The following is a 13,677-nucleotide window of genomic DNA, read 5'->3' on the forward strand; positions in this document are numbered from 1 at the left end:
TCATAAGTCTGCATACCCTAGCAGAAAGTGAAATTTTGACTGATCATGCAAAAAAAAAAAAAAATTAAGAATTATATGTAGCTATTTATTGTCACAGAGATTGTGATTAGGATTTAAGAAGGAGCCAAACAGAAATCACCCAAATGGCCCTGATCAAAAGTTTACATAGCCTTGAATAATTGGCCTTGTTACAGACACACAAGATGATAGATACAGGTGAAAATGGCAATTAGAAGGTGAATTTCCAACACCTGTGGCTTTTTAAATTGCAATTAGTGTCTGTGTATAGTCAAATGAATTTATTAGCTCTCACATGGAGGCACTGAGCAGACTAGATACTGAGCCATAGGGAGCATAAAATAATTGTCAAAAGACCTGCGTAACAAGGTAATGGAACTTTATAAAGATGAAAAAGGATATCAAAAGATACCAAAAGGGTGGCAAATGCCAGTCAGTACTGTTCAATCACTTATTAAGAAGTGGAAAATTCAGGGATCTCTTGATACCAAGCCAAGGTCAGATAGACCAAGAAAGATTTCAACCAAAACTGCCAGAAGATTTGTTCGGGATACAAAGACAAACCCACAGGTAACCACAGAAGAAATACAGGCTGCTATGAAAAAAGACGGCGTGGTTGTTTCAAGGAGCACAATAAGACAACAAAAATTAACTTGAACAAAAATTTGCTGCATGGTCGAGTTGCCAGAAAGAAGCCTTTACTGTGCCAATGCCACAAAAAAGCCTGGTTACAATATGCCCGACAAAACTTTGACACGCCTCACAGCTTCTGGCACACTAATTGGGAGTGACGAGACCAAAATAGAGCTTCATGGTCACAACCATAAGCGCTGTGTTTGGAGAGGGGTCAACAAGGCCTATAGTGAACAGAATACCATCTGCACTGTGAAGCATGTTGGTGGCTCACTGATGTTTTGGGAATCTTGTGAAAATTGATGGCAAGATGAATGCAGCATGGACGACAATGACCCTAAGCACAAGGCCAAGTTGACCCTCCAGTGGTTACAGCAGAAAAAGGTGAAAGTTCTGGAGTGGCCATCACAGTCTCCTGACCTTAATATCATCAAGCCACTCTGGGGAAATCTCAAACGTGCGGTTCATGCAAGACGACCAAAGTATTTGCATGACCTGGAGGCATTTTGCCAAGATGAATGAGAAGCTATACCACTTGAAAGAATTCCGAGCCTCAGACAACTATTACAGAAGACTGCATGCTGTCAATGAGGGGGGCAATACACAGTATTAAGAACTAAGGGTATGCAGACTTTTGGACAGGGGTCAGGTCATTTTTTTCTTTGTTGCCAGGTTGTGTTTTATGATTGGGCCATTCTGTTATGACCTACAATTGAATGTGAATCCCATAAGAAATAAGACATGTTTTGCCTGCTCACTCATGTTTTCTTTACAAATGGCGTGCAAACTTTTGAGCACAACTGTATATATACACACACATACAAAAGGAATGCCAAAGGAATGCTTTCACAATGGTTTAAAAATCTCTAACACATGCATTCATGCTACATGATGAAAAGTAATGAGAATAGACATTGAGTCAGTCTTAAAGAATTTATTAAGCACTGTATAAATAAAATATTTTCAGATCAAAAGTGCCAGGAGAAAAATATACATGAAACACTTTCCCTACAGAGAGAGAATAATAGACACCAGTCAAAAGTCCAGCCACTCAGCCATGTACACACAGTTGGAGGGTGAGATCTCACCTCCTTCATGACAATCATCAAACACCTAGGAGAAAAAATAAATAAGTTGTGTTTTATAATTTCCTGCTGGCTAAAAGTGAAGCTGTTCGAGAACAAAATACATTTAAAAAATGAATACAGAAGCTAACCCAGTTCAGTTTAATTAAATCAAGCACATTAACTATGAAAATGTATTAAATGGAGCTGTCCACCTCAATATTGGGGATTAACAAGAATGGAATTAAAACCCTCGGCCCTGTGACTGTCATTCCAAAACTATTCAGGCGAAAGTATTATGCATCTCCTCTTCCACTGCAATGCCAAAAGGCTAAAATCTATTGGTGCAATTTCCAGGTGTGGAACAAATTTACAAAATTATCCAAAAAATTGCTTGCCTGAAATCAAATAATTTATTTATAATAGTTTTTCAGCTTTGACTATGGAACACGAAACACTAGGGAAAGCAGTGTTAATACTAAGCAGCAAAGTTGTATAGATACTAGAACAGAGCCCTTTGACTCTTGCTGCCAGCGGAGAGGAGCTTACCGGACAGAGACCACATGGAGCTTTGACCAGGCCTGTAGGCTGGATGATGGGGTTGACCCCTCTGTACAGTTTCATCTGGCCATCTACACTCCCTACTGTGCCCTCCTTGGCTGCGATAATGGTCATCTCCACCTTGCCATCGTAGATAAGGGTATTCAGAATAGTCTCAATGTCCTCCATAGACAGATCCACCTGAAAACCAAATTCCATATTATATTTGAAATATCTCAAATTACACCTTACATTTAAGTCATTTAGCAGAAGCTTTTATCCACAGCGTACAGTAAGTATAGTACTGTATATTTTCATTATTTTAGTCCTGGCTCAAACTGAGACTCAAATCCATGAAACATGTTCTACCAACTGATCGACATAAGACAAACCTTTTGCGTCACAGGCATAGAAACTCACATTGTACCCTTTTAGGTAGCTTCGCATCAAACTTTCCAGCCTGTAGCTATGATAGATTCACCCTAAACAGGTCAGAGCAAACAGTACAGCCCTATATAGTCAAATAACGTTAAAATAGCACAAACTTGGGGCAAATAAGCCCTGGTCCTGGCCTATAAAATAAAAGCAGTCCATCTCAGTCTTTAAGATGTGACACTTACTAAACATGGCAAAACTGAAAAGCCAGCGGCAGTCTCACCTTGCTGATGCCGAGTTCACAAATATACTTCCACACTTCGTGAGAGGTAGCGAATGAGCTGTTCCTTTGTACCATTGGGCTCTGCTTGCTGTCCCTCGCCACCTCAGCCTGCAATTATACAAACCAACAACACTGGTTATCTCCAAAATCTCCAATGTTTAATTTTACAAGTCGTGGACATATGACACTTTGTAGATAACCAGCCCAATGCCCTTATACCTCCTTGCTGGATTAAAAATGGAAACAGTATATTTAAAAAAAGAAATAATCAAAAGATCAATGAAAAATAAGTAATTTTAAACCTAAGCCTGTATTTAACAAGAACAAAAAATAATAATCTGATACCATTTTTGGATGAGTGTGTCTACTACATTTAAATGAGGCCGACAACACGCTCTGCGGATATAGAGAATCTCACAAAAGTGAGTACACCCCTCACATCTTTGCAGATATTTGATTATCTTGTGGCAACACTGAGGATTGTGACACTTAGCTACAATGTAAAGAGTGTACTGCTTGTATAACAGTGTAAATTAACAAAATAACAACATAGCCATTAACATCTAAACCGCTGGCAACAAAAGGGAGTACTCCCCTAAGTGAAAATGTCCAAATTGGGCCCAAAGTGTCAATATTTTGTGTGGCCACCATTATTTTCTAGCACTGCCTTAACCCTTTTGGGCATAGAGTTCACCAGAGCTTCACAGGTTGCCACTGGAGTCCTCTTCCACTCCTCCATGACGACATGTGTCTTTAGTAGGCACTTGAAAGAGTCCTCTGAGTTTGCATTTCTAACCTTAACTGGCAAATCATTCCACAGTAGTGGAGCTCTATGAGAGAAGGCCCTGCCTCCGGCTGTATGTTTAGAAATGTAGGTACAATTAAAAGGCCTGCATCTTGCGATCTAAGGTTACGTGTAGGTACAGTATCTCACAAAAGTGAGTACACCCCTCACATTTTTGCAAATACTTGATTATATCTTTTCATGTGGAAAATGATACTTTGCTACAATATAAAGTAGTCAGTGTACAGCTTGTATAAACTGCTGGCAACAAAAGTGAGTACACCCCTAAATGAAAATGTCCAAATTGGGCCCAAAGTGTCAATATTTTGTGTGGCCACCATTATTTTCCAGCACTCTTGGGGATGGAGTTCACCAGATCTTCACAGGTTGCCACTGGAATCCTCTTCCACTCCTCCATGACGACATCACGGAGCTGGTGGATGTTAGAGACCTTGCGCCCCTCCACATTCCGTTTGAGGATGCCCCACAGATGCTCAATAGGGTTTAGGTGCGGAGACATGCTTGGCCAGTCCATCAACTTTAACCTCAGCTTCTTTAGCAAGGCAGTGGTTGTCTTGGAGGTGTGTTTGGGGTCATTATCATGTTGGAATACTGCCCTGTGGCCCAGTCTCCGAAGGGGGGGGGGATCATGCTCTGCTTCAGTATGTCACAGTATACATTGGCATTCATGGTTCCCTCAATGAACTGTAGCTCCCCAGTGGCGGAAGCACTCATGCAGCCCCAGACCATGACACTCCCACCACCATGCTTGACTGGAGGCAAGACACTTGCCGCCACACACGCTTGCCAACATCTGAACCAAATAAGTTTACTTTGTCTCATCGGACTACAGGACATGGTTCCAGTAATCCATGTCTTTAGTCTGCTTGTCTTCAGCAAACTGTTTGCGGGCTTTCTTGTGCATCATCTTTAGAAGAGGCTTCCTTCTGGGACAGCAGCCATGCAGACCAATTTGATGGTCTGAGCACTGACAGGCTGACCCCTCCACACCTTCAACCTCTGCAGCAATGCTGGCAGCACTCATACGTCTATTTCCCAAAGACAACCTCTGGATATGACGCTGAGCATGTGCACTCAACTTCTTTGGTCGACCACGGCAATGCCTGTTCTGAGTGGAACCTGTCCTGTTTAAACCGCTGTATTGTCTTGGCCACCGTGCTGCAGCTCAGTTTCAGGGTCTTGGCAATCTTCTTATAGCCTATGCCAACTTTATGTAGAGCAACAATTATTGTTTTCAGATCCTCAGAGAGTTCTTTGCCATGAGGTGCCATGTTGAACTTCCAGTGACAGTATGAGGGAATTTGACCAATAACACCAAATTTAACACACCTGCTCCCCATTCACACCTGAGACCTCGTAACACTAATGACACCGGGGAGGGAAAATGGCTAATTGGGCCAAATTTTGACATTTTCACTTAGGGGTGTACTCACTTTTGTTGCCAGCGGTTTAGACATTAATGGCTGTGTGTTGAGTTTTTTTGAAGGGACAGCAAATTTACACTGTTATACAAGCGGTACACTCACTACTTTACATTGTAGCTAAGTGTCATTTCCTCAGTTTTGTCACATGAAAAGATAATCAAATATTTGCAAAAATGTGAGGGGTGTACTCACTTTTGTGAGATACTGTACCATAAATAGGCTAGTTTACACAACCATATCAAATAGAAACAAACGATCTGCAAACACAAGAAACCTTCTGTTATTAAAAAAACAATTTAAAATGAAGTGTCTTTGGACTGGATTACTAAACTAGAACATCCCGCAGAAAGTTACTTTATCTCAGTAGCGCCTTTCTATGCTCCCGGTAACTGTGCCTCACAATGGAATGCTATATCCCGGTTCCACCTAATTCATTAACCGCAAAAAAGCTTCACCGCCAATAATATTTATTGGCATCATCTTTCTCTACTACCTGGCAAATCTGTTGTGTTATCCTCTGCCCATTGGTGATTATTTATTTCAAGCGAACATCGTTTGATTGGAGGACGAACCCCTAGCCAAAGGGATAGAATGTTTGTCAAGTAATACATAATTGGCGTATTCATTGTGTTATTTTAACACACAGTATTTGCAGTGAACATGGTCATTTTTTGAATCAAAATTATCAAAGGCCAAACTTATTTTTGCTTACTTAATATTTCATTGGATTATACCGCTGTAGATTATTCAGAGGATTCCACCTGTTGCATTCACCCACACAATCATTGCTTCGAAAGACAAGTCCCGGCCCACCTTAAGTCCGGCCTCCCCCCAACTCTGGATCCCTACCAGTTTGCCTACCGGTTGAACAGGTCTACAGAGGACGCAATCACAGCTTTACACTCTACCTTGACCCCACTTTAGCTCACCGTTCAACACGTTCATCTACTCCAGGTTGGTCAACAAACCTGGGGATCATCCCCTCTCTGCAACTGGACTTCGGACTTAACCAACAGTCAGGTTAGACAACTTCACCTCTTCCACCTTGATCCTGAACACTGGTGTTCAACAAGGCTGTGTGCTGAGCCCTCTCCTGTACTCCCTCTTCACCCAGAACTGGGTTCCTGAACACAGTTCCAACACCATCGTCAAGTCCGTAGACAAACCAACAGTGGTAGGCCTGATCAGTAAGAATGACGAGTCAGCCTATAGGGAGGTCAAGCGCCTGGGAGCATGGTGCACTGAAAACAACCTGGCCCTCAACACAAAGAAAACCAAGGAGCTCATTGTGGATTACAGGAAGTGTAAAGGCTGCAATCACGCCCCAGTTCTCATCGATGGTAATGAGGTGGAGTGTGTCCAGCTTCAAATTCCTGGGTGTCCACATCTCCAAGGACATCTCATGGACCCTCAACTCCTCAGCCCTGGTCAAAAAGGCGCAGCAGCACCTGTACTTTTTGAGGAGGCTAAAGAAAGCCACCTGTCCAAGATCCTGGTGAACTTTTACTGCTGCACAATCAACAGAATTCTGACTAATTGCACCAGTGTGGTTGCCGATCAGAAGGCCCAGCAATAGGTGGTGAAAACCGCCCAGCACATCACTAGTGCCCAGCCTCCAGCCATCATAGATCTCCAGCGCAAATGGTGTCTGTGCTGGCCGCGTGGGATCATCAGAGACTCTTCACCTCCATCCCGCAACCATCAGGCAGGCGGTACAGGTCTCCTCATTCCCACACCAGCAGGCTCAGGAACAGTTTCTTTCCATCTACTGTAACCTGCTTAACTCTGTCACCCAGAGAACTCTGTGACCCATCACTAACCATACCCCCGCCTCTCAGGGATCTTGTTGCACTACTCCTTTCGTACTACTCTGACACTGCCTTGCAAAGTCTGATAATGGAAGTTTTCATTTGTTACAGGTACGTGTCTAGCTCGGGAACCACACTGCTGCCATCTCTGCAGCCTGGTTGCACATGCTACCTTACCCCTTCAATTTGCCTCAACTCCACATCTAGAATGCCATTTAGAAGTAACTTCACATTGTTACGGACATCATGTACAACTAGAAACTTTATCAGAAAAATTTCAAAACCAATATTTCACGTGTGTGACTGGGCCACTAAAATTCAGTTGTCCCCTTACCTTACTCTGAAGGAACTTAAAACATTGCTGATTCAGAACCTCCACAAACTCAGACTCAAAGTCCTGGTCACTGTACCAGGCTCCGCCAGTCACTGATCGGTCTGGTTGCAGGTTGTATAGCATGTAAACCTTCTTCTTCGACGCCTGGGTAAACAACAGAAACTTGCTGTAAGAGGGATCACAGAGCTTGTCACTAGAACTACTGATGCATTAATACATACACTACCATTCAAACGTTTGGGGTTACTTAAAAATGTCTGTGTTTTCTAAGGTAAAGCACATTTTCTGTCCATTAAAATAAAATAGATCAGAAATAATGTATATACACTCACCTAAAGGATTATTAAGAACACCATACTAATACTGTGTTTGACCCCCTTTTACGTCTTCAGAATTGCCTTAATTCTACGTGGCATCGATTCAACAAGGTTGAAACTGAAAGCATTCTTTAGAAATGTTGGCCCATATTGATAGGATAGCATCTTGCAGTTGATGGAGATTTGTGGGATGCACATTCAGGGCACGAAGCTTCCATTCCACCACATCTCAAAGATGCTCTATTGGGTTGAGATCTGGTGACTGTGGGGGCCATTTCAGTACAGTGATCAGTACAAGAAACCAATTTGAAATGATTCGAGCATTGTGACATGGTGCATTATCCTGCTGGAAGTAGCCATCAGAGGATGGGTACATGGTGGTCATAAAGGGATGGACATGGTCAGAAACAATGCTCAGGTAGGCTGTGGCATTTAAACGATGCCCAATTGGCACTAAGGGGCCTAAAGTGTGCCAAGAAAACATCCCCCACACCATTACACCATCACCACCAGCCTGCACAGTGGTAACAAGGCATGATGGATCCATGTTCTCATTCTTTTTACGCCAAATTCTGACTCAACCATCTGAATGTCTCAACAAAAATCGAGACTCATCAGACCAGGCAACATTCTTCAAGTCTTCAACTGTCCAATTTTGGTGAGCTCGTGCAAATTGTAGCCTCTTTTTCTTATTTATAGTGGAGATGAGTGGTACCCGGTGGGGTCTTCTGCTGTTGTAGCCCATCCGCCTCAAGGTTGTGCGTGTTGTGGCTTTGCTGCATACCTCGGTTGTAACGAGTGGTTATTTCAGTCAAAGCTGCTCTTCTATAAGCTTGAATCAGTCGGCCCATTCTCCTCTGACCTCTAGCATCAACAAGGCATTTTCGCCCACAGGACTGCCGCATACTGGATGTTTTTCCCTTTTCACACCATTCTTTGTAAACCCTAGAAATGGTTGTGCGTGAAAATCCCAGTAACTGAGCAGATTGTGAAATACTCAGACCGGCCCGTCTTGCACCAACAACCATGCCACGCTCAAAATGGCTTAAATCATCTTTCTTTCCCATTCTGACATTCAGTTTGGAGTTCAGGAGATTGTCTTGACCAGGACCACACCCCTAAATACATTGAAGCAACTGCCATGTGATTGGTTGATTAGATAATTGCATTATTGAGTATAATCCTTTAGGTGAGTGTACATTGTTAATGTTGCAAATGGCTATTGTGGCAGATTTTTTATGGAATATCCACATAGGTGTAGAGAGGCCCATTTTCAGCAACCATCGGTCCTGTGTTCCCATGGCATGTTCTGTTTGCTAATCTAAGTTTATCATTTTATAAGGCTAATAGGTCATTAGAAAACGCTCTTGCAATTAAAAATGAAAATCAAATTCCATCTACAATAATCATTTAAAACATTAACAATGTCTACACTGTATAATTTGACATTATTTGAAAAACAGACTCCAAACTTTTGAACGGTAGTGTGTGTCTATATAAACATTTTAATATTTGGAGTTGTGTGCTAAAAAGCGTCACTCACAGCCACAGATTTTACAGCTTTGATCAGTTTCTTGCTCTCCAGGTTTTTGAGGATTTTGTTTATCTCTGTCAGGGGAAGGTTACTCTTGTATCTAATATCCCTGCTCCAGATTCCTGTGTGAAAGCAAGATACTTATTTCACTGTAAATATTCAAATGTAAAAAACGCTCAACAAGAAATAAAACCAAGGAAAATTATGTGGTGATTGATTCTGTGAAATTTCAAGTGTAAACTGGATGAGTTTGCCAAGTTTGAATGGACAACAGGACAATGACCTAAAAGGAAGGTGATGCTCCTGCATCAGATGACCTGGCCTCCACAATCACCTGACCACAAACCAATTGGTAACTTTGAAGAATTTACAATGTGAAATATATTTTGATTCATTTAACACTACATTGGTCACTGATTTCATGTTTTATTTCATAGCTTATATTTCTTCATTATTATTCTACAGTTTTGAAAATAGTCAAAATAAAGAAATACTCCTTGGTATATCCAAACTTTTGACAGGTGCTGTAAATGTTTATCTGCTCAAATCACATTGGAAAACTTGTTGAAATGTTGATGACACATTTGTGGGCAGCCCCTAGGTTGGGGAAACCCCTGCCATAGCACCTCAGTTGACCTTACAGAAAGGAATTGAATCTATGCATGCTGCGTTTCTGGCACCAATTAGAGGGAACCCGTCACTTGCAGGGACAATTCACATAGTTCACTATTTTGGCAACCGAGAAGACACTCTGCACAGCATAAAATAATGCTTGTGGGCATTCTTAAGGTAAGTGAATGGAATTTAAGTAGCCAAGTGAACGTCTGGACAGGTTGCTTCTAAAATTCCTACCTTTGTTTCCGGCATCCTCAATGACCTGATACACCAGCTTCTCTTGATTGTCAGAGCCTTTCATTTTGCTTTGGGACATAAAACATAGTTGAAGTTCCCAATCATCCAGACATAAAACTATTTAAACTTTGTTAAATCTTGAATGGCATTTACCTTGCTGTCTGGGCGTCTTTCATGCGGTATAGGAGTCCTGAGCTGTTTCGTAGAAGATCCAACTGACCCTGCATGAACAAAATAAAAACACTAACAATACTGTATTCTGATCCTTATAATTTCAAACCAGAACTAGAGATCACATGTACAGCCTTTTAGTTTTATGAATTTTTCCCCTAATTGAACAATGAATGAATTCCCAGGTTTACCACTGAAAAAATTTTGTTTTAATAGCCTAAAAGCATATTGTTGGAGAATAAGAATGTTGAATGCAAACAAACTATCTTTATATTCTGAAACGGGTCACATTGTGTTGAAAAAAAAATTCTGTCCACACCAGATGTGAGCATGAAACGTAGTCGAAATACCAAACAAAACATTTTGGGAAACATGCATTTTGTTGCTTGCAAATTTGGCCTTTTTGTTAACCTGAAATATATAGGTCAAACATTCCTATTAAGGCCACATAGACTTTTTGCCCACTTCCATCTTTGCATTCAATTAAAAAAGAGAATCAAATATGCTTTTGTGACGTTTAATGTCTTTATTAACATATCTGTTTATTTTAAGCCAATAAAGATTTGCGATTAATAAGTTATGGATGTACAATGTTTTTTCATTTTCAGCTTTTTAGAGTACTTGTTTTAGTTAAGCTTTATGGCATGAGTTGCGTTTCTTAAGGGAGAAGTTGTTCATCTCTAACACATGGTTGAGTTACATCTTAATGTAAAGTTAGCACATCGACTACTTGTATACAAGGAGTTCATGTACAGCAGAGCTGTGCCTGTTAGACAAGCATTGACTATGTAACTGATGAATCACGCCTGCAGTGTCAAAGTCATGAAATTCCAACTAGAAAAATAACTATTCAGGCCAAACATAACTAGATAACCATGAAAATGTCATAACCGCAAATAAATTAAGTCAATTATTTGTTGCCTCAAGTAAAAAGGTGTCATTGACCCATTTAAATACTTGTAAATAAAAGAATGTTACATTTTTAACACTAAATCCAGAGACGGGCTTACTTTGAACACACATGTGCTTAAAGGGTACACATGGTATATGGACAGTGTCAATTGTTTTTTGTCGGCATACATTTAAATAAATATTTTGAAGGGATCTGCATCAATACTCAGTGAAAAGTGAAGGAATCAGACTATTTAATACATAGTCTCTCCATTTAGGGGACCAAAAGTAATTGGACAAAATAAACAATCTCAAATTGAGTCATCATTTGTAGTACTTCATTAAAAATCCTTTGCATCTGATGACTATCTTAAGTCTACAACCTATAGACATCACCAGACACTAGTTATCTTCCCTGGTGAGGCTCTGCCAAGATGGTACTGCAGTCATAAATTCTGTTTCTTTCTGGGCATTTTTTTTGCTTAAATTTTGGCTTTACTGAGTGAAATGCATGCTCAATGGGATTCAGGTCTGTAACTGACTTGACCAGTCAAGAAGATTTCACTTTTTGGCCCAGAATAAAACCCTTGGTTGCTTTAGGATTATGTTTGGTTTTGTTGCTGAAAGGTGAAGTGCCATCTAATGAATTTTGAGGAAATGGAGGTTGGATCTGAGCAGAACATTTTCTGTATACTTCAGAATACTTCCATGCAACGTTGATCTAATGATGAAAAACTAGTATACTGTCCCACTGGGCCAATCACAAACTATTAGCAATGGAACATAACGCCCAAACGTAATAGAAAAATCCACAAAACCTGCTTGTAATGGAGAAATTAAAATGTATAGCTGGCACACTATAGGGCAATATGCAGACACCATTAAACTAACTCCACCATGTATGCTATAGATCATGAGTAGTTCCTTTCTCTACACTTCTCTTCTTCCATCATTCTGGTACATGTTACTCTTTGTCTCATCTGTCCATAAGACTTTGTTCCAGAACTCTGCAGGTTCCTTAATGTACTTTTTAAGCAAACAGTAACCTGGCCGTTCTGTTCTTGAGGCTTACAGATGTGCTCTATCTTGTGATAAACCCTCTGAGGATATGCTCATGTCATCTTCTCCTTCATTGTACTCTTTGACACACCTATCCCTAAATCCTAGAGAGTGTTGAACTGTACCACCACCCAAAATGATACACCTGTGCCATTTACCAATGATAGTAGTCTGTTAATTGCCATGGCTCTCTGTTGAGCCTCCAAATGAGGCATGTCATTCTGGATGACCTGGTCTGTTATTCCGTGAGGGAACTGTTGACATAGCTCCTTTATCCTTTATAATAGAAGAGAAGAACGTGAGTAAGCAACACACCTAGTTAGGACAACAGGTTTACTGTAAGTTCACATATAGCAAAATTGTGTTACTGCTTTTTATTGCTATTTTCCCACTTGTCAATTGTACCGTTTTTGTGGACACGTGAGGGAATGTTAGTTTGCTGTAGTGTTCAGCTAATGGTGTAACATTTTTGAAAATACAAACCATAAGTCAGTTCCTGACAAAAATGTGTGCACATTTTACTTTAATAATACAGTCAGCTTTTTTGGGGGAAGAAACAATTTAGACCCCAAAAGTAGACCCACAGTCCAAAGACCACACACATCTAAATGGGTAACTTTTGGTCAAATGTAGGTCATTTGAGCAAGACACAATAAACACCTAGCTCCTCTCAGGACATAATGTCAGTGATACAGAGGTGTATTTAGGTAGGCAACACATAAAAAATTGTAGTGCATAACTGTGGCCAAGAGAAACGGTTTCTTCAACAGAAGCCAACGGGAAATACAGTAGGTACATTCTAGTTTAGTTCTGTTGTGTCTGGCCAAATATATACACCGTCTTTGATGTTTTGCTTACATACATCTCATTTTCTCCATAACATTTATAGGATATTATTATACAGATAAATCCTTAGTTGAGACTGAAGCTAACTTGTCTAAAAGAAAATGTATGTACATTTTTAAGACTACTGTATATTTCAAAGAAGCTAAACTATCCAAATTCATTGGGCTACATCGAACTGCCAACCTGTTAGTTCTGTTGGTTGGTCAAATGCAGCCCATTTTTGCATCTCAAAACACCACTTGTACGCCATATTAGACCACTATAGAGTTTATATGTATGGTGTACATTGCAGAAATAGCGATTCAGCTAGTTCGTTATGCTATGCTGTGCTAGGTAGCTACTTCTACACAACGACAAACCTGTTTTCGATCTGTACTGGATCAGGGGATTCTTGCTTAACTTTCACGTCTGCCATCACGGAGAGTAGTAATAAAAAAACTATTCGTAAAACGTTATACAGTTAGATTTCAATTCAATTGACCAACATTAGAGCATGCGACTTTTGGTCCTAGTCGCATTTAGGCGGCTACAGGATGCCTGACAATTGCCCGTTTAAATTAAAAATAATTAATTAAGATTAATTTATCATATTATTTTTTGTTTGCCTATTGTCAGACGTATTTTTATTAAACTACTGAGTGTAAGCAAAGCATTTACAAAGACGCATAACCACAGTATTATTGGGTCAATAAGAAATTTGATTTTAAAATAGTTGCGAACAAA

General features: G+C 40.3%; 1 protein-coding gene across 1 annotated transcript; it reads right to left on the reverse strand.

The window, feature by feature from the left end:
• Positions 1 to 1,570: 1,570 nt before the first annotated feature.
• On the reverse strand, positions 1,571 to 13,490 carry polr3f (polymerase (RNA) III (DNA directed) polypeptide F). The gene is made up of 9 exons (XM_010901726.3): positions 13,314 to 13,490; positions 12,267 to 12,384; positions 10,141 to 10,208; positions 9,988 to 10,055; positions 9,145 to 9,257; positions 7,285 to 7,428; positions 2,914 to 3,021; positions 2,265 to 2,456; positions 1,571 to 1,764 (listed from the first exon to the last, which is right to left on the reverse strand). Exons 1-9 carry the CDS (start codon positions 13,367 to 13,369, stop codon positions 1,687 to 1,689), a joined length of 945 nt encoding a protein of 314 aa, XP_010900028.1. The 5' UTR covers positions 13,370 to 13,490; the 3' UTR covers positions 1,571 to 1,686.
• Positions 13,491 to 13,677: the final 187 nt, after the last annotated feature.

This window comes from Esox lucius, chromosome 9 (genome assembly GCF_011004845.1).
Source record: "Esox lucius isolate fEsoLuc1 chromosome 9, fEsoLuc1.pri, whole genome shotgun sequence".
Lineage (NCBI taxonomy): Eukaryota > Metazoa > Chordata > Actinopteri > Esociformes > Esocidae > Esox > Esox lucius.

Bases quoted from the DNA above. Each gene is read 5' to 3' on its own strand.
- polr3f (XM_010901726.3), bottom strand. From the start codon at position 13,369: ATGGCAGACGTGAAAGTTAAGCAAGAATCCCCTGATCCAGTACAGATC. The intron at 12,385-13,313 runs GTTTGTCGTTGT...TCTATTATAAAG, and splicing joins CCAGTACAGATCGAAAACAG to GATAAAGGAGCTATGTCAAC. The intron at 10,056-10,140 runs GTAAATGCCATT...TATGTCCCAAAG, and splicing joins AAAGACGCCCAGACAGCAAG to CAAAATGAAAGGCTCTGACA.